The sequence below is a fragment of the Malaclemys terrapin genome, chromosome 4 (assembly GCF_027887155.1).
Source record: "Malaclemys terrapin pileata isolate rMalTer1 chromosome 4, rMalTer1.hap1, whole genome shotgun sequence".
NCBI classification, from domain to species: domain Eukaryota; kingdom Metazoa; phylum Chordata; order Testudines; family Emydidae; genus Malaclemys; species Malaclemys terrapin.
In genome coordinates, this window is record NC_071508.1 from 65,014,422 (window position 1) to 65,036,051 (window position 21,630).

The 21,630-nt window shown below is 43.2% G+C and overlaps 2 protein-coding genes across 3 annotated transcripts in view; one reads left to right on the forward strand and one right to left on the reverse strand.

Annotated features, from left to right (window-relative positions):
- METTL15 (methyltransferase like 15) overlaps positions 1-4,074 on the reverse strand; it is a 198,852-nt gene extending 194,778 nt beyond the window's left edge. The window contains exons 1-3 of one of the 2 annotated variants that reach the window (XM_054028664.1): positions 3,534-3,608; positions 1,899-2,145; positions 823-1,115 (exon numbers count right to left, since the gene is read on the reverse strand). In XM_054028664.1, coding sequence (XP_053884639.1) covers positions 823-1,098 — 276 coding nt within the window. In that variant the 5' untranslated portion in view covers positions 1,099-1,115; positions 1,899-2,145; positions 3,534-3,608. Of the gene's footprint in view, positions 1-822; positions 1,116-1,898; positions 2,146-3,533 lie in introns of both variants that reach the window. The other variant, XM_054028663.1, reaches the window with a different exon arrangement.
- A 1,361-nt stretch (positions 4,075-5,435) lies between these two features.
- Positions 5,436-21,630, forward strand: part of KIF18A (kinesin family member 18A) — a 109,687-nt gene continuing 93,492 nt past the window's right edge. The window contains exons 1-4 of the mRNA XM_054027137.1: positions 5,436-5,507; positions 10,337-10,734; positions 11,006-11,163; positions 12,474-12,578. Of these exons, the coding sequence (XP_053883112.1) occupies positions 10,407-10,734; positions 11,006-11,163; positions 12,474-12,578 (591 nt within the window). The 5' untranslated portion in view covers positions 5,436-5,507; positions 10,337-10,406. The remainder of the gene's footprint in view (positions 5,508-10,336; positions 10,735-11,005; positions 11,164-12,473; positions 12,579-21,630) is intronic.

The following is a 21,630-nucleotide window of genomic DNA, read 5'->3' on the forward strand; positions in this document are numbered from 1 at the left end:
AATACCAGGGGGAAAAAATCTAATAAAAGAGACCTAAAACCTGCCATAATTATATATACATGGGGTTCTCAACCTTTTTCTTTCTGAGCCCGCCCCCTCCCCCCAACATGCTACAAAAACTCTACGGCCCATCCTTGGCACAACAATTAGTTTTCTGCATATAAAAGCCAGGGCCAGCATTACGGGGTAGCAAGCAGGGCAATTGCCCAGGGCCCCATGCCACAGGGACCCCCATGAAGCTAAGCTGCTCAGGCTTTGGCTTCAGTCCCGGGTGGTGGGGCTTCAGCTTTCTGCCGAGGGTCCCAGCAAGTCTGATGCTGGCCCTGCTTGCAGGACCCCCGGAAACCTGCTCACGGCCCCAGTCCCCTGGTTGAGAACCACTGATATATACCATTTAGTTTAAGGCCTAATTGGACATATGTCCTGCATTATACCCTGAAGCCTACAAGAAGCAGCTATTTCATCAGAAGTGCATTAACTGAGAATTCCCTCCTACCTATGGTACTCTAGGAACGTAGAGCAGAAGGGACCCAATAAAACTCATCTGTCAGGACTGGATACAGGAGCAGGGGAATATTCAAACATTTACTATAATTTTGACAAATACTATAATTTGATTTCCCAGAGTACAAGATTAACGAATCCTGTGATGGTAAACATAAAACCTTAATCTGAATCACAAATCAATTTAATACAGTACAGCTCTTAGCAGCACAAGTTGCAGAGTGTGGTTTTTATTTCTCTACCAAATAAATAATTCTCTTAGGACAATAGAGAGTGGAGGGGAAATTATATACGACTGTAAGAAATCATTTTACTCACCTGCCCTTGCTGGGGTGATAAACAATTGACAACTTCTTTCACCATCACTGGTATGTGTGGTCTTCTACAATCTTCATCATCTGCACTTTGATGTAGCTTTTGAACTTCATGGTTACGCATAGTTTGTTTTTTAATTCCACAGTCATAAGTCACTTCCAGCCTTTCCGCTGAAGAATGTATATTTCTGGCCCAAATACCTACATTTATTGAGCTAGTTTCTAAACTGGACAGAAGCAATCGTTTGTAGAGTTGGCACACATACCGAAACAGCACCATACTGTAGTTAGGCCAACCTGGAAAAACAAATATTGGAAACAATTTTAAAGTAAGTATTTTAAATAATAGGTTGGGGAAGGAAGTGGAAGTACAAAAAAGCAGTCACACAACCCATGGTACAAAGTCCCAGAGAAACATTACATTGGCAGAAATTTAGATACATAGTCTCCATTATAATTTCCAATGGTGATATCCTTTCAGGATTTCTCCAAGGCCCTTCACCCAATATGGATGCTCCAAGCCGCAATGCTTCTCTTTACGTATTACCATAAAACTTTTGTTTCCTCTCTAGCCTATGATTCTGACTGTGGCATGACATATTGAGGATACTAGTATTAAAATCAAGTATATGATAAATGATACGTGATCATATCTGAGCACAAAGTATACAAGTAAAGCCAACTAGGCTTCATTACTTTAAAAAAGTGTTACTGTCCTTTCTATGGTTAACATGCTTTCAACATCAGCACACCACAGCACAATTAATTTAGTAGTGTTCCCTGTAACCAGTTAAAATAGGAAAATGATGAGAGTCCAACACTGTAGTTGGATTTAATACAGTGCTAGAATCATGTTATGATCAATAAAAACATTTGTAGCAGTGCACGATAACATCATGTAATCAAATCTCATACTTCAAAACATCAACTGTTCAAACACTGGATGAGAAATGAAACAGCAGACCATTTGTCTGGTCAAGAATAGCTATTTTCATCAGGTTCATATTGTTCGTGATCATGACATATGCTTCTTTCATACTAAGTCATACCTAGATGACAAACCAGTAAGAGTACACCTACCTATCTTCTTTATTTTAGTAGTGGAGTGCTATATCCTTTAGGCCAGTGCTTCTCAACCCACAGGTTGCTTGCAGCCCAATCAGCCCATATGACATCCTTGGGGTCATACAGGTAGTATATATATTGTGTGGCTGCGACCCACATAACACATAGAGAACTGCATATGCGGCCCACGATGGTAAATAGGTTGAGAACCACTACTTTAGGCTAATTTGTTCTTTTCATAACAGAATGAATTGGCAATTAGCTGCAAAGAGGTAAAAAGACGGGTTTTATTTACAGGAATTTTACATTTGTTTTCTGAGCAAATACCTCCTTCAGTCCCACATTTCATATGCTCTCTTATCATGCAAAAAAGAAAACACAGACATAAGGCCATCTGACAATATGCCATACTGTATTTTTATTATTAATGGAGACAATGTCTAATCCCATGATGCAATTTTATCTACCCAAATTTTAACTATTCTATTGATTCAGGTCTACCCATCATTCAGTCATCTGTTTGCCACAAAATGGGAACATGCTGAACCATCATTTTAGGAAAGTTACCTTCGTTATAATCTATGCCCCACTTGTTAAATAGCTCCACGCTTTAAAAGGTAAACAAATTAGGCAAGTTCTCTGTAATCATTTACGTTCTTGTTCTCCAGAAACTGTTTAAGTTACTGATGGATCAAATTACCTACAAGGTACTTATGAATAGCTACCATCAATTGGCTTATCCCACCCTGTAACTGCAGGCCAAGTAAACAAAATTTATAATATTGGAGATTAAATTGTTGAAAAGGTGCTTGTCTCTTTATTTAATTCAGAAGTGTGCCTCACACCATGGCCCTGCAGTGAGTGCTCTCTAAGCAGACTATTTCACACCCCTAGAGATCACTACAAGATCAGAACCAACATTAATAATCATTTAATTGTCTACATCCTTAACCAGAATTGCTTTATGTAGTCATATGAACCTGGTAAGATGTTATACATATATATATTATACTCAAACACAATGCATATCCCAGACAAATATATTGATGTTACTTCACAGCACTCTCATTTTAGGCAACTTTTTTGTTTAAAAAAGGAGGAGTCACATTTCTTCTAAAATTCATGCCAATTAGTATTTCGATCTATTGTTTGGACTGGGAGTTTGTAAGCGAAAACGTTGCTGTCATTTGTTGAAATGCAACTAGGAAGAGAAGATATAGCAGATGTACAGTCTCCGGTGCAGAAGAGTGAATGAACATGAGTCAAAACCTCAGCGAGCATTTGGGGCTTGCGATACACCCCAAACCTCGGGCGTGGAGGGGGGCAGGAGTGAGTGTGTGCTTGGGGGGATAACAGCACCATCCCACAGCGGGTGGGACGAGCACTCTAGCCAAGGGGGGAGAGACGGAAGCATCGCGGGGAACGTTAACTCGTTCTCAACGGACGGCTCCGCGGCGTCTGGTTTTACTGTGCGTCTGTAACGAGGCTTCGAAGTCTCTAAACCCGAGAGCGTTTGAGGGCGGCCTCCCCAACCCCCCTCTTCCAGCCGGGCCGCGCTGCGGGGGCAACTGAGGCCGCCCCAGTCTGTTCCTCCTCTCCCCCCGCGGGCAGGGGAGACTGTGGGAGTTGGAACAAGGGCCCGGTACTCACTGCAGATCACGCCGCTGCCCCTCTCTCGCTGCCGGGGTATGAATGCACAGCCAGCCCGGCCTCCCCTCCCCTTGCAACAAGGCACCGGTGTCTTCAGTTCCGCCTGCATGTTGCTGCTGCGGCGGCAGCCCCGACCTGCCTCATGTGGGAGCAGAGGAGCCCTGAGGGACCAGGGAGATGTAAACGCTCGGAGGGGAGTGGCCCCCAAGAAACCGTTCAGGATCTCGCCCCGGGCCCCAGCGTGGTGTATCCCTCTCTCGACAGTCACATTGCACTAGTCTCAAGCCAGCCCCGGGTACCCCCTCCCATCTCCGCCCAGGGCACTCTCCTCGATCACCCACACCAGCGCCTAGCTGTGCACAGCCCGCTCCCCCCGCTTGTCTTATATACAAACACCTGCCCTTGTATATAAACACTACGCTCTCCTTGAAACATACAATACCAATCAGCACGGCTGCCAACTGCAGACAAACCCACTAACACTCTGGTCAGTTGCATACTACCACTTCCTGTACATAACCCACACGCATCATCCCGTCATATGCAATTCAATACACTAATACCTTATTGGCATGAAAAGCTATGCAACGTTGCGAACGTTTTAAAAGACACCTCGGGTATCTGCCAGTGGCAGATACGTAGGACGGACCTGCCCAGGTCAGGGTTTCGCACTGTATGGGGTTTTATCTCCGACACGTATTTGTCATTAACATCACAACCCCTACTGCTCCCACACCTACCTCTCAGCTGCATAGAAACATATGCATAAATCTGCCTCAGGTACATACCAACCTCTTCTCACTCACTCACAAACATACACCCACACAATCACCACTACAGTTATACACGCACAGCCTACTACAGAAGTGCCAGTCACGATTTCAAACATTAAGGCTGAGTAAAGTTTTAGTCCAATCCAGCAATACTTTGTGGGCATGCATGCTAAACTATTGTTAAAAGAAGGACAGGAGTACTTGTGGCACCTTAGAGACTAACAAATTTTTACCTTTAGTCCTTTTGGTATGATGTCCATCTGCTTGCATTTGTTAGTCTCTAAGGTGCCACAAGTACTCCTGTTCTTCTTTTTGCGGATACAGACTAACACGGCTGCTCCTCTGAAAACTATTGTTAGTTTCCCAATCTCTGTTCTATCTTCCTCTTGAATGAATGTTGATACTAGAAGCAGGGCTTGTTGCACCCATGCAGACACGTTCCCACTCGAGCAGCACTGTAATCACGCATCCATAATTGTTTTTACACGGGTGTGTGACATACTACCTGCTGTGAGCCTGTGTATGCAACATGTCGAGACCAATGCATAGTATTGAAGATTGTTTATAAAAGATTGTTTGCGAATAGTCGTTTGCCTTTTAAAGTGAAATGTGGTTGATTTCTACAATATTCACCAGTTCTGTTATAAAATTTGCTCAGCTACCTGTACAACTATTTGTGATGTATTCATCCAAATGCAGTACAACGTGGCATGTAGCCCTTTGAGTATCATGCGCACCCCCACCGGTGGCTTAATGCACCTTCGTGCACCCCTTTGTGCACGATGGATTGCTGGCCCGCCCGGTAGGCCACCTGCCTCCCACCCCCAGGCAGAACAGGACCCCGAAAGGGGCTTCTCGGAATTATAGTCCCCTTTGTCACGTGACAACACCCCAAAAGGAACAAGCGGAACAAGCACAGACCCCCCTAGGCACGGGACACGTTTTCCTAGCAGGAAGAATAGCGCTGCCCCCACCACCAGGCCTATCAGCACTGAACTGAGCCCGGATGGATCCCCGCTCCGACCAAATCAGTCCCACTTGCCCTCGGCGCGGTCGCACTAGAGACGTCATGGCAGTGCGGGCCAATGAGGTGGCGAGGGGAGGCGGGCCGCTTGTGTTTGAATTTGCTCAGTGTGAGGCTAGAGAAAGGGGGTGACGGGGGTACGGCCCAGGCCGAGCGAGCAGCGGCCTCTGCCCGCAGGTGAGTGCGGCTCCCGCTGCCCACGCGACAGACTCTCCCTGGTCAGTGGAGGAAGCCCCCGGCACCTAGGGCTAAGCCGCGGGTGGGGTGCAGGCGCCTGAACCGGCTGGAGCCGCCGCCCGCAGAGGAGCCCGGCCCGGCGCTGGCGGGAGGACCGGGCTTTGTTACAGCTGTAACTATCTACCTGACACTGTGTGCAAATAATAATGGTGATATCCTAGAGGCGGGAGCTTGTAGATTGTTGTGTAAAGGAATTTGTATTTTGGGAGGGGCAAGAGAAATATTTATCTTGGTTATCAGAGGCCTGGTCATCATCATGATAAACGTGCTGTGAATTAAAGGGAAGCCGTCAGTTTAAAACTTGCACTTCTGCCTGAGAAACGTTTACTTCATACCTAACTTGTAAGATTATTCTAAAAGGAAAAATCCTGTTTTCAATTTATTGGATAGCACTTGTGTGTAGCTAGTTTCTTTCTTTCCCTTGTGTAAACAGATTTCCCTGTCGTTTGTGTGGCCCTTTCACACAGTGACAGAAAGACAATATGCTTATTCTGAAATGCTCAATCTTGCAAGAGTTGTGGGAATCTGCAACATGAAGCTCTCTGCAGGATCAGGTCCAAAGATTTTAAAAGCAAAAACAAATAGAGTTTGGGGATAGGTATAATGCCTGAAATTACCTCTGACTCCTTTGAAATTATCTGGATTTAAAGTTAACAATGTTCCTGTACATTACTTTTGCCACCAGACCACTAGAGTTTTATATTGACTCCATGTTAAATATTTTGTTTGCAATTCGTTTATACTCAAGTGATTTAATGTTAGTAGAGGGGATAAATCAAGGCCATTATATTTTTTACGTAAAGTGATATTTACTGTTTTTTAAAAATCTGGTGAAACTTAAGATTAGGGTTTACTGGGTGATAATACGTGGTGGTAACTTGCAGTAAAGGTGCCTGACTAGTTTAGAAATACAGTAGCAGTAATTTCCTAACTTTAAAAATAATCCCTTTTTAGTGGCGCTTTCTAAGGAATTCTGACAATGCTAGGTTTGGAACTATTTTTAGATGTTTTAAAATCATTTAGAATGTTTCATTATTAATTGAGGATTTTATTTTGGAAGATAATATAAAGTAAGTATCTGTGTTTGCATACGCTGTACCATACCCAGCATGTAGGGTGTATGGGATTCATAGCAGCACTGTGCATCACAGAAGAACTTTCAGGATGATGAAATAGCACTCCTTTATAAACTCCCAGTCCTGAATCTGCCCTATAAACAAATTCAATTTATTTTGTAGTTTCCTAAATCAACAGGAACTATAGAAATCTGTGGTCACCTACAGTTCATCTTTACCAGCTAATGTGTTAAAATGCAAGTGGCCTTGTTTACTTTAGGTTTTTAAAATGTTATCTAACAGTTTTAAAAACAATAAAAAAAAACTTTTATCCTGCTTTAGACATGCCTTAGGAAAACAGCACTGCAACAGTTCACATTTGTATACTTATATTCATAATCATGAGGGCTAAAACTCTTTTTTTTTTTATAAATGCTTAACTAAACAATAGCTTAGTGCCCTTCATCATCTCACTCACAGAGAGGAAAGTTACCATTGGAGAGTAGGTGAGTGTATTTATTTTCAAGCCCTGCTGTGAATTTTTAAATTAAATATACCTATATTTAGACCCCATCTACACTGTTGAAAGGCACAGCTTTTAAAAATCAATTCAGTTTCAAATAGCCAGTGTTGATCAATTATTTTCAATCCAATTATGATTCCTCCATACTGGTGGAAAAGCTATGCTAGTTGAATTAATTTGAAATTGTTTCCTAGCAGTCTCTTTATTTAGCATTAATCATTTAATTGGTGATCCGTCTTAAGATAAGTATCCAGTTAATAAACACATCCAGTATAGCTGGATAAGTTTATCTCACAACCTGACTTTTCCACAGGAATATGGCTCCAAATTTGATTATGTAAATAGTCTAATATTCTATGGGCTGCCTTTTTTATTTTGTAGTTATTTAGATGGCAGAAACTTGGCTCATAAAAGGTAAAAAGTGGTATTTCAATGCTGTCAGCTAAAATGTGTTAGATTTCTGCCCTGTGGCTGGCAGGATTTTATGGGCTTTCTACAGTATCTTGTTCATCAGCACAAGTAGTTCAATATAATAATCTAACAAATATCTTTGGTTCACTTACTGATATCATAGGGTGGGGGGTTAAGGCCTAGCAGAGAAATCAAGAACAAATACACATTTTAATTATTATTTTTTTTAGATTTTATTTTCCCCTTGATAACAGAATATAAAGTCTTCACATTTGTCACCTAAATTTGTCTTTAGTTGATAGGATTTTTTTTTAACTGTATTTAAGTAACAAATACCATCAACAAATCCTATCGGGATGGATAAAATCATTTTTTAATTCAATATTTATTTTGTTTTTTGTTTTAAATCCTGTTTAAAATGAAATCTAAATTTAATACAACATATGTAGTAAATATGAAACATGTTTTGATAAGAGACAGTTATGTAGCCAAAACATGTAAGGTTGTTTTGTTTAATAAAAATAAATTTTATGATATTCTGTATGTTTAATTACATTCCAGTTACCATCCTAATACACACACATAATGAGAAAAAGTTTAATTATTTAGTAAATAGAAAATGGTGAATGATATACTGCTTAACATACTAAAAACGTGCAACTAATAAGAGTCTGAAAATATTAAGTATATAAATATAGGGTAACCTTTTAAGTACCAAAAAGATGTACCAAATCTAGTATAAAGGCTCTATTTAGTTGTAAATCAATGAGAATGTACCTTTATTTAGAAAATAGCTAAAGTACAAATGGAAAAGTTGACTAAAATCAACTATATAAATTAAGGCTTTCCTCTAGGTGATTTAAATCAATCCATCCTGAATAATTATCTCTGAAGCTTGGGGCTTGGTGGTCTTACAGGTACCTGATTATTACGTTTGGCATTGTATGTAGTCTTAACAGTGCTCAGAAGCATAGGACTGAGGAAAGGGGCAGAGAGAGTGAGAAAGTTGGTTGACTGTAGATCTACCCTGCTACTGCAAATGTGCAGCTTAGACTCGTTAAAAGTTGTCTTCTCTCCTGCCATGTTGAGATAACATAGTTACTTGTGAGAGCAGTTCACATATGGCTGGCTGCAAACCCAGGCCCCATTCCTGTAAATTGCTCCGTGCAATGTCTATTGACTTCCATGCAACTTGGCATGGGCACATGGGTTTGGCTGTGCTAAATGGACTGGGGCATAAGTAGAGCCCTGTGGTTTTTTTGCAATATGAAATGAAAAATTCACTCAGTGCAGCAGCTCCTGTATGGCTGAGTCCGGCTCCCCACTCTGGGCTTTGTGACCTGGCACACACGGTTGCAGCGCCACTCAGGTATTGGGCCCAGCTGTCCCTCTGTAGTCGTCATGATGGGCAGGTGGCCAGATCAAATTTGAGTGTTGTTACAACCTGCAGCCCTGGGTTGCTCACAGCACCACTCAAATTTAGCTTGGCTATGACGCAGGGATGGGCAGGCCAAACCTGAGTGATGCTGAAACTACGTGCACTGGGTTGCAACACTTGGAACCCAGGCCCAGTCCTGCAGGACAGGATTCACCAATGCTGGGTGGACACAAGAAGTCTTAAAAACTCTCTGCTGCAGTGGCATTCAGTTCAAGCAAGAGTAACAATTCCTCCTCCTCCTGCCCCACTTCTACTCAAGCAGCATATAGCTTTCTGGTCAGTGCAGAGAAGGAGCTACTTAAGAGACCATGCAATAAACAGAAATAAAGTAGAACAAAAACTGCTAATCCATGCTGGGTGTAAGATTGTGAACCAAAGACTTATGGGACTATATACTGAATTATTGTGATATGGTACGATCCCCTTGTTTGAAGAACATTGATAGCACAGTTTGGGGAAGCTTGTGCAGCTACTTCTACCCAAAGTGTACTCGTTCCATGAATATACAGGGTTTTAGTTTCCATTGCTTTCAGTCCTACAAAGAAAAAACTTAATTAAAAATGATAAAAAAAACCCTTCTTTTATTTCTGATTTATTACTGACTGAAATGGCAAGAAAAAAAAAACCAAAAATGCTGATTTACCCCAAATTCTGATTATTGTTGGCTTTAAATCACAAGCTTTCAGGAATGGGCCAACTTCATTTGAAAGATGTACATATGTACTGCTCAGTCAGCATAGGTTCATTAGCATGTAGTGTATTCTGTATATACATCAATCAACAAATGCAACATCACACAGCAGCAAAGTTCAAGGGCTAAGCTTAAATCCGAGCTGTTTTGCAGTTTTCAAATGGGTTTCTGTAACCTGACAGAAAAACATAACTTGTACTATATGGGGAAGCGGTGAGGTTGAAAATACTATAGTTTTTCAGGCTAATAGTTTATCTGATTTCCTTTAGCAATATGATTTTTTTTTTAATCTGGTTATCTCCAGAAGTGTGGGGTTATTTCTTCGTATGTATATATAGATAAAGCTGTTGTGTACTGTATATACGTTTTTAACAATAAATTAATTGTTCTGGACATTATTTAAAGAATTGGACGCTATGATGGAAATGTGAGAGTATTATTCCTTTGATATCATGAAAAGGCAAATGGCTGTAGATTGATTTTAATATAAGAAATGTACTACTTAAGTCTTGATGAAATAACTTTTTTTAATAAATTAGAAAATTGGTGTTGTGTGTTTGGTAGATGTTGTTGCCTTGGACATGAGCTAATAGCAAAGCTGTAGCTACATTCTGAATTCTAAAGTCATCTTATAATTGTTTTAATTTACAGAAGAGATTTCAGTTGCTTGGTCTGGAGAATTCTTCTTGGCAGCAAAGAAGAATTAAACCAAAGCATCGTCATGTCTACTGCTACCCAGGAAGATATATGCAATCATGTGAGAGTGGTAGTCCGTGTCCGTCCACAGAATCAAAAAGAAAAAGAAGGCAACTTTAGCAAAGTGCTTCATGTTGTAGACAAGCACATGCTGGTCTTTGATCCAAAAGAAGAGGAAGTTAGCTTCTTTCATGGGAAGAAAATAGCATATAGGGATATTAACAAGAGGAAAAACAAGGATCTCAAATTTGTATTTGATGCTGTTTTTGATGAAAATTCATCTCAATTAGAAGTTTTTGAACACACTACCAAAACTGTGCTTGATGGCTTTTTAAATGGATACAATTGTACAGGTAACTTTTCAGTTTGTCTCTATGAATTGACCAAGTCATATTTAATTTCTGGAAGTCTCACTTAGGTGCTAAAATGGATTTTGAACAGTTGCATCTTCATCACTAGCAGTCAGAGGCAGGAGATTCACTTTTTATTTTGTCTCTCTTTTTACATACACAGACCAAGGAGAAGACCTATGTTGTAAGAAATTAATATTGGGATTATAGTAGATTTCATAATTGTTGTAGTGATGTGGCACTCATATTTAAACTAATCTTTCTGAAAATTCAGTGCTTGCATATGGCGCAACAGGAGCGGGAAAGACCTACACGATGCTGGGCTCACCTAAAGAACCCGGAGTGATGTATCTAACCATGATGGACCTTTACAATTGCATGGATCAAATGAAAGAAGAGAAACTGTGTACTGTTGCAGTTTCATATCTAGAAGTAAGCTAACAGCTATATTCTGTGTATTGCTATCAATAAAGAATATTTTCATGTATAAAACAGAGTGAAATCTGTCTGAAACAACTATTAAGGAGTGACACAAACTGGGTGCTTAAGAGAGATGTCCTAATAGAAATAGAGCAGAACCGTGCTCAACGATTTGGAGATGTTTTAGGGTAAATCTTAAAATAGGATGCTGCCCAATAAGAACAATTTCTTCTAAAGATTTCATTGAATACTCCAGTGATCATCAGTATTTTCCAAATGATTTAATTATACACCCTTATAAAACACACACATATTATGTGCAACAAAATATCCTTGAGTTGGCCGATATTGCAGCGCTGAGCACAACTGAAATGCCTATGAATAGTGTAGAATCACTTGACTGTAATTCAGACTCAGTTTTTCCCCTTTCAGTTATGAGACTTTTTCAAGTTGTTTGTTTTGAGGTTGCTACAGTAGTGCTTAAATTGAAAGGTTTTCTCTGGTGGAATTCAGAAAACAGTTATTTGAAGATAAGGGCATTTCAACTGAAGCTGCTTTGCCAGTGGTTTGTAGAATAAGTTATCTACTACCACCTCCTTCCGTTGTTGGTTGTACTTGACCCCTTCTCTCCATCACAACGCTACTCTTGCACGTTGCTCTCTCGTTCCAGTTAGGAGGAGGAGCAACAGCACCTGTAGCAAATGAAAACAATTTGATCTTTCAACTCGTGCTAGAGCACAGAAAAAATTTATAGGATCAGTACAGATGTGCTCAAGTGTTTCTGTATTAGACATAAATGTGTCTTTCACTGCATTCTATCCAAGTGCTTCACTGGCAAAAAAAAGTTTGCGTATGTTGCTGCTCCATAAAACTACCCATCAAACTCCACTTTTTCACCAACCAGTGACAAGATTGTATCCCTTTCATTTCACTGCTGCTTCTTCCAGTGCAATTGGGAGAGGGCTACTTTCATAAACAGTAGCAAAGAGGCATTCCACATTAAGATTGTGGTAAGGGTTATAGATTCTGAAGCCTAACGTAACCTTTTAGAATAAGAAATAAGACTCGAGCAAATGTGTACATACCTCATTGAATTTTAGCAAACCGTGATGTCCCAATATAATTTGTAACACTTACCAATTTAACTGATAAATTTTATACTCTGCAGACAAGCATTAATCCTGGGGAAAGAGTTGGACACTTGAACAAACAGGAATACATGAAAGTGGAGCAAAATTATTCTTGTTTAATCTCAAGCACAATAAGATTAAATTAATTTTTTTTTTTTTTTTTTAATTTTTTTTATTTCATTTCTTCTGGAGGTCTACAATGAACAGATCCGTGACCTGCTAGTAAATTCAGGACCACTGGCTGTCCGTGAAGATAACCAGAAAGGGGTGGTAGTTCAAGGATTAACATTACATCAGGTATGTAAATAATACTTTTATCTTGCATAACGCTATCCTCTGAAGATCATTCATTTTAAGACCACATTAACACTCCAAACCTTGGTCAATGAGAGCAACATCTGCATAAAGCTGCCATATTTAGTAGTCACGTGCACAAGTGATATACTGGGTTCCTTGCATTGGCACTATGCATACTTGCCAGGAGTGCTTGTGTCAGTGCACAGTGTGGTGAACTATGGGTTTGCAGTATGCAACCAGTCAGCACACTCTTTTGGGAAGTTTGGGCAATGCGTGATGGAGCAGAAACAAGTTGCACAGAGGTGATTGGGTGCAAGGGGTCAGCTTCCTAGCGTATAATTGTCTTCATCCCATAATGTCATCTGTATCCTATAATTTTTGCACCTTTTTAAAAAAGAAATGCAACGAACCCACATGGTCCCCCCCCTTGCTGTCTGCCATCTCTGACAGAAGCATAGTGTAGAGCTGCGCAGGCTCCATCGTTGTAATTGTTGCAAGCACAGGACACACATCGTCCAGTATTTGCAGAGTTGAATCAGTGGGGAATACAACCATTTCTTGGGGGATGGATTGCTGTGGCACATAGCAAGAACCAGTTCAAGGTTGCTGGTGGAGTTCACAGAGCAGCTGCAGATAGTGGAGTGCTGCTTCTAGGCTCGAGAAACAAGCACTGACTGGTGGGATTGCATTGCGATAATGAGAAGTAGGCTGCAGTACTTTTGGATGCACAAGGTCACATTCCTAGATGTGTGTGCCAAGTTCACCTCAGTCCTTAATGCAGGGGCACCAGAATGAGAGTTGCACTAACAGTGGAAAAGTGAGTGGTGATCACATTGTGGAACCTTGCCATTCTAGATTACTACCAGTCATTTGGAAAATCCATTGTGGGGGCTGTTGTCATGCAAGTGTGCAGGGCCATTAATCTGCGGCTATGCAGGATTGTGACTCAGCAATATGCAGAACATAGTGGATTGATTTGCAGCAATGGGATTCCTGAATTGCAATGGAACAATAGCATTTTGGCACCAGACTACCTTGCCACAGACTACATCAACAGAAATGGCTATTTTTCAATGGTTATGCAAGCATTGAGGTATTACTGGGGATGGTTCATCAACGTTGGTTGGTCATGGATGGTGCATGACGATCATATCTTTAAGAACACAAACACAGGACTGTTCAGAAAGTTACAAGGAGGGACTTTCTTTCCTGACAAGCGGATTACCATAGGTGATATTGAAATAGCATAGTGATCCTGGAGGACTCAGCCTACCACTTACTCCCCTGGCTCATGAGGCTGTACACCGGCTACCTTGACACCAACAAAAGATTGAACTACTGGCTCAGCAGGTGCATAATGATAAATAAGCTTTTAGTAAATTAAAGGAACACTGGCATTTACTCACAAGATTGAACCTCAGTAGAAAAAAATCCCAGAGGTTATAGCTGCCTGCTGTGTTCTGCATAATATCTGTGAAGCAAAGGGGGGAAAGTTGCAGAGGTGGAGTGGCTGTGTGCTGAGTTTGAACAGCCAGATGCAAGGTGTTAGAAGATCTCCATACGGACCTATATGGCTCAAACAGGCTTTGAAAGAGCACTTTAACAGTGAGCCACTGTAATGTTTTGAGGTGTATTGGGGCCTGTTATGAATTGTGTGGTGCTTGATGTACATCAGTGAATATGACACTTAGCAGACCTATTAATTTTATGATATTTGCTGTACATTTATCATTGTTACACTTTTGTCACTGATCCTATGAGTTGTCACACTGTATAATAAGTAATCGGGTGCTCTTAGAATTGCTAGGCACTCTTCAGCATATGTTGGGAACTAGGAATTATTTTCCAGATAATGGAATTTTATTCAGGAACAAAATCAATGCAAAGAAAACTGTTCAATTTAAAAGCAAATACATTAAAACCTTAATAAAGGAATGGAACAGAACTTAACAAGGAGAAAATATTCATGTGCATTTCACTTGTGCATAACGCAACTGTGGCTTTCACAGGTCAGTGTATGTGAAGCTGTGGTTGTCCGTAATGTTCCCCAGAGTGGAGTGGTAGGAGGAGGGATGCAGCCCCCGATGCCACATGGAATGTTGAGGAGGGATGTAGAGAGTTGCTATAATGGAATTCTCCGTGGACTACATAGAAAGGCAAGCCCATGACTGTTAAACCTCTAGGTCAACAAGAGTCTGTAGCATCTGTTTGTTGCCAAAGAAGTCCCATTATGTCCTGGTACACCTCCCTCTCTTTTTCCTGCTGTGACTCCTGGGCCTTTCTCTTGTCATCTTTTTCCTTTTCCAGGCTGTCTACAATGTTGACCGTCCATGCTCTTTGCTCACTCTCTGATGCAGCACTCGCTTGCATGATCTTACTGAACATGTCATCCTGAGTCAACTTTTTCCCCTTTATTATCTGACACAGGTGTTCTGCGAGGGGAAGGAACCCCCTTCCCTCCTCTTTTTCCCTCCCTCCCTCCACAATGGCAGCAGCTGTAGATAAAACACACTGAGGTATCTTTGTCAATATAGTCACACTGGGGAAAATTTAAGATTCAGAACTGCCTTCCCTAGAGTTTTAAACAAGGCATGCTAACTGACATGTCTGCTTCAGAGTACTTGTGCATGGTGCCACTCACCGCACCAGTCAGGATGACATGGCCCTCCAGAGGTGAGGGAAATGAGAAGGGAATTGCTTGCATGAAACTATGACTACAGGGTAATAGTACTGAATGCTGACACGATGATGATGATGTTTTTAGCCGATATCTTGCTCATGAGGGTAACAAAGGCACAGAGAGCACAGCTGCTGCTGGCGTCCCAAAGCCACTAGGCCTGTATGCTGCTAGCCTGTGTACTGCAGTGGTGCCTGCCGAAGTTGTCGTTGAGTGGCACGGGGAAGCCTCCGATCATGGAGGAAGTAATAAGGCTGCCATCCCTAGAAACTTTTGGGAGAAGATTTGCACAGTAACTCCATGAAATTTTCATTGAGATCTCAGAAGATTCAAGGAACATAAACTGCTCCAGTTGGCCCTCCCCATCACCTATCTCTACAGGGAAATGAAAAGCAGATAACTCTCTATTGTATTGATATGTCAGCTGAGTAAATTTAATGAAAAGTTGATAGCTGTGTCCTGTTTAGTTGGGTGTGACATCAGTACATCATTTGAATGGGAAATACAATTACACACTTATCTGAGGTTCAGTCCCCTGCATCGGGCTCACCCATGCTGGACTGTCAGGACGGACTGGACTGGATTGCGATGGAGTCTCAAACAGTTCCTGGCTTGCTACATAGCTGGATCCCAGCCCACCCTCCTCCTCCTTCTCACTGTTCACGCCAGGAGCCTGTGGCTTGGGCTCTATGGAGGTATCCACAGTGTTGTGCAAGGTGGTGGTGAGATCTCTGCCAAGTGTGACATTCAGCTCTTTGTAAAAGAGGCACATCTGCGGCTCAGCACTGGATCAACTGTTGGCATTCTGATATGCCTAGTGTAGTTCTTTTGCTTTCACGCAGCAGTGCTTCTGGTCTCTATCTTACTTCTGCATCTGCCTTGTACACAATTTTCTCATAGATGTCCACGTTTCTATGTCTGGTCCGTAGCTGTGCTTGCACAGCCTCTTTTCCCCACTGGCCCAAGAGATCCACTATCTCCTGTCTACTCAAGACGGAGTGTGTAGTTGGCATGGTCAGCCAGGCAGTTGCACATAACAAGGGAGAGCTGCTAGGTATGCTTGCCAAGCTGGAGAATCAGGAAAAGGCACTTCAAAAATTTGCAGGGCTTTAAAGGGGAAGGAGGCCTTCTGGTGTCTATGAACCAGGGGCAGCTGAGATTATGACCAAAGAGGTCAGTGTTTGGCATTGTTGGTGGTCTATTAAGGTTGATATAAGTTACAGTGTCTGCACTCACGCTGCATCAAAGTCAGTACATCAACCATGGCTCAACACAGCTCAAGGAAGTGGTGTTGCCCCATTACAGGGACAGAGTACTTACATCAGTGGGAGACAAATGTAAGTGTAGACACATGCACAACTAGGTCAATGTAAACTACTTTGAGAACTTAGGAGTGTAGACCAGGCCTAAGACACATAGCTTCACCACAACATCAGGGGAGTTTTTTACAGACTTGGAGACTAAGCAATTTGCTTAGGGCATGGCTACACTTGCTGATGTAGAGCGCTTTGAGTTAAACCAGCCTTCATAAAGCGCAGTAGGGAAAGCACTGTAGTCTGTCCACACTGACGGCGCACTGGCGTGGCCACATTAGCAGCTCTTTCAACGGCCACAGAGAGCAGTGCAGTGTGCTGCTATCCCAACATGCAAGTGGCTGCAACGTGCTTTTTAAATGGGGTGGGGTGGAGTGGAGTGTGACAGGGAGTGTGGTGTGAGGGTGGGAGAGTGGGTTTTTGGGGGGCTGAGAGCACGTCAGGATGCTGTCTTGTAAGTTCAGACATTCTCTCTCTCGCCCCCCCCCCCGTGCGCCTCTCTCTCCGCATTCCACAGTAATGGTTGCTTTGTCTCGGAGCAGATAAGCATGCGGGTGGTCAAACAGAGTTTTCAAAGGGCATATCCAAAACAATGACAAGAATGACCACTTGACTTAAGGGGATTATGGGACGTTTCCGGAGGCTGATCAGAGCGCGGTAATGCAACAGGTTGTTCACACTGACGCTGGGGTGCTCCAGTGGGGGTGCATCAAACGTTATTCTACTTGCCGAGGTGGAGTACCAGGAGCGCTCTAGCCCTGGAGTCAGAGCACTCTACGTGCCTTGCCAGAGTGGACGGGTAGTGAGCTAGTGCGCCCGGGGCTCCTTTAATGCGCTGTATAGGATGACCAGATCACTGGTGGGAAATATCGGGACGTGCGGGGGTGGGCGGGGCAAAAAAAGCTTTTAAAAAAAAAAAAAAAAAAAAAAAAAAAAGCTGTTTTTGCAGGTGCCGGCCATGGCTGCTGCCCCTCCCCCTCCTCCCCCCCAGGGCACATGCCGCACGTCCCGCTGCCCCATGGGGAAGGAGCCGCTGGAGTGAGAGGCGCGGGGCTCCGGACCCCGGCAGTGGCGGGGGAGAGCGGCTCAGGGCCACGCGAGTGGGCACAAAGCTTATCGGCTGGGGGGGGGACCCCGGACGGCTCCTCGCCCTGCCCTGTAGGGGGGTAGTGTTCCCGCCCCACGCCAGCATGTCCCGCAGGCCAGGTAAGGAACCGAGTTTCCCCCTCCCCCTAGCTCCTCAGCTGAGCGGCATTCCTCCTCCCTCCCAGGCTTGCTGCTGTAATGCTGGCACAAGCCTGGAGGGAGGAGGGGGGTGGTGGCCGGCTTCCAGTTCCTGCGGTTTGTGAGTACGGGCACCGGGCAGGCAAGGCGGCTGTCGTGGGGGCTCGGCTGAGGAGCCAGGACGAGGGGGGAGAGGGCGACTCGGCTCCTTACCTGGTCTGTGGCGGCCAGCGCGACATGCTGGCGCGGGGCGGGGAGCCGGCCGGGGTTCCGTCCAAGCTGATAAACTTTACATGGCCACTCGTGCGGCCCCGAGCCGCTCTCCCCCGCCGCTGCTGCGGTCTGGAGCCCACCCTCTACCTCCTGGGGGAGCAGCCCCCTGGCCAGCCCCCCTTGCCCGTCCAGTGCCCCTACTTACCAGCTCCAGGAACTGGAAGCCGGCCACCACCCCCTCCCTCCAGGCTTGCCCTGCCATTACAGCAGCAAGCCTGGAAGGGAGGAGGAGTGCCACATGCATGGGGAAGAGGCGGGGCCAGGGCAGTGATTTGGGGAGGGAGCCAATGGGGGATGGAGGGGGCGGAGTCGGGGGGGGGGGGGGGGCAAGAGCCCTTCCAGGAGGGCAAAATTGCTTGTTTGTCCAATGTCCCGACCGCACATTGGTCGGGATGCGGGACAAACAAGCAAATATCGGGACAGTCCCGATAAAATCGGGATGTCTGGTCACCCTAGCGCTGTAATTCGCAAGTGTAGCCAAGCCGTTAGTTATACAGTGACTCTTTCTATGCTACATAATTGAACTAGTGGTGCTGTTTCACTAGTTCACTTATCAGTGTAACTATTAGTGGTGCTATCTGTTCCCACTAGCCATGGTGTTTTGGTTTCATGTTCACTGTAGCTTTGCTGTGCATTCTTCTTCATTGTTGCAGTATCTCTGTCTCCCGATCAGAGTGCCCATCAGAGCTGCCTGAAACAGTGTTTTCTGGATAACTTCTAGAATATTTCAGCTAACCTGAACCCTGTGTGTGGGAGTGCAGAAAGGCCATCTAAAGTTCACCGGTCACTTCTTGGGGTAGAATGAGAAGACTCTGCACAGTTTGAAGCTTTTACACAAGTAATCTCTGTTCACACAGGCAATGCAGCAATGAAGTTTTGTTGTATGGTTTGTTTGCTTGAGTTAAGACTAGTCCCCAATGACAGCATTGCCTTTGCATTGCTGGGAACATTTTTGTGTATGAATGCAAGGTGTTACCATTGTATCGGGGAGACCACTTGATAGCTAACACATCAATTTTTTATAATATAAACAATGCTTATGAGACACTTGCAGAGCCAGGAATAAAACTGAAGAGTTCTGACACCCTCTATCCTGCTTTAACCAACAGGTTACAATTATTATAGGTGGCACAGCTAGCGATGCTTACACCCAGTGTTCCCTGACACTTATAAGATGCTTTTACAGTTACTTATAACTTTGCCAAACTTTAACTATCTAGGCTGAAATTTTCCATGTTGGGTATCTGCCAGAGGCTGAATTATTTTTGAAAACTTCATTAAAAATGGTTTAGCTGTTCTTCAGATTGAGGTTAAGGGACAGTATATTAAACTCTAGCTGTTTCGTTGAGAAGCTCTAGCACATCTGTGCTTTCGAGCAGGGACTTGAAATTTGGCCTGGGGGTCTCCCTAGTGCCTGGGATGTGTCTTCTACCATCCCTGTGAAAACTTGGCCAGATTTGAACAGATTATGGCCCTCTGAAAATCTGTGTTCACAGGCTCAGAGGGTGTTAGTTTGATAGCTAAATTCTCCTAAGGTTGCATCTGTACTGAAATATGCTTCAGCCTAGGGGTTTCAGGGACTGAGCAGGACTTTTCCCTGCAATTGCTCCTCCTTGGGACTGCTGTGGTGGCAGGCACAGGAACTAAGAGCAAAGAGACTGCTTCTAATCTGCTCTGCGTTCCTCCTGCTGGACCCAACCAATGTGGAGGACTAGGAGAACACAGCCTGCGTACAGCTCTGAGGGGTAAGGAGCTGGGTTTAGGGCTGGACAGGATTAGGGGTGGCTGGGATGAAAGAGACTTGTGGGGTCAGGAACTGTGAAAGGGTCAGGGATGATGTGTAGGGCTGGGGGGAGAAGGGTATGTGACTACTCAAGAACCCTCCCCTCAGAAGCTGGAATAGAATCCAGGGTTCATGAGTCTCATTTCTCTGCTGTCCGCAAATAGCTATGAAAGCCATTGGCAAAATGTGTGCTTCATCTCCCTCTCATGGCTAACCTACACAGAGGATGACAACTTACCACCGCCACACCTCAGAGTTGCAAACACCTCAGGAATGGAGGTTGTTTGTAACTTTTAAATGTTTGTAACTCTGAACAAAACGTTATGGTTCTTTTTTTCAAAAGTTTACATCTGAATATGACTAAGGGCATGTCTTCACAAGCAACATTAAAGTGCTTTAATGTGGCTGCGTAGTCGCTCTCCCAGCGCTATTAGAAAAACACCTTCATGAGGGGACTAGCTACCAGCGCTGGGAACTGAAACTTGCAGCGCTTGGGGGGGTGTTTTTTTTTTTTTTTCAAGTTGTAGTGCTGTAAAGTGCCAGTGTAGACAAGCCCTTAATAAAGTTTCAAATCTGTATTATGCAGAAGAATGCTGCTTGTAACATCTTAATTTAAATGAAACAAGCACACAAACAGTCTACTTACCTTGTCAAATCTTTTTTTAAACTTTCCTTTTATTTTTTTAGTATTTTACATTTAACACAGTTGTGTATTTGCTTTTTTTTCATCTGTGCTGCTGTATGATTACGTACTTCCGGTTCCAAATGAGGCGTGTGGTTGACCGGTCAGTTCGTAACTCTGGTATTTTGTAACTAAGAGGTTCTACTATATTTCTATCCGTTACTCTGTTGATGTAACTAGCAGAGGTCTGAGCTGTGGATCTAAACATATTAACCTACTGATTACCCATGGGAGAGTCAATATGGTTGTCCTTAATGGAATTTCTATTGTTTAAGAAATTACATACCAAAAAATTAAATTAAAGAATGCTAATAAGATTTCCCTTGCAATGTTAGTGCATCCCTGTTGTGCATATGCATTATGATTGTCTTTATGTGATCACGTACTTTTCCGCAGGACCCCTGCCTTGTTCATTTTAAATGGATGGATGTTGACTGAGTGAGCAGCTAATCAATATTTTGTTTTGTTCTCGTCCTTCAGTGTATGGCCTCGGGCCTTGTTCATTGCACGCTGTTCAGACCATGCTTTGAATGCAGAATTAATTTCCTCATGGGCTTTTCTATGACACTCAACTCACTATAGTATCTGAGTGTTTCATAGACATTACCTCACAGGAGAATTGTGAAGATAAATTAAAATGGCATATTCTCTTTTTATGTATTGGGAACTGAAGCATAGATGCTTCAGCATCAAAAGTATATGCTAATTTTGTGTGGACAATTTGAGATTCTTATGGTCTGATTTCCCCTCCTATTCCAAAAGCTTATAGCACTTTCTGTTCAGAGCACAGCTCTCACTGACTTCAGTTGCTGCTGTGATTGCTCAGCACTTCTCTAAATCTTCCCCCCAGTATCTCAAGTCAGAATACCCAGAAAATGAGGAAAATTTAATGGCTATTTGTGAAAAATTTGGTTTAAGTGACTTGCCCAGCATCACATAGGACCTTTGTGGCAGATGCAGGGATTAAATACAGTTTTCAGGGTAGCATTCAAACCAAAGGGTGGTCCTTTCTCTTCCTGCAGCCCTCTCCCTCGTTCACTAAACACCTTCCAGTTTCTGCAGCAAATGAGTCACAGATCCTACAGACAACAGCCTCGCTA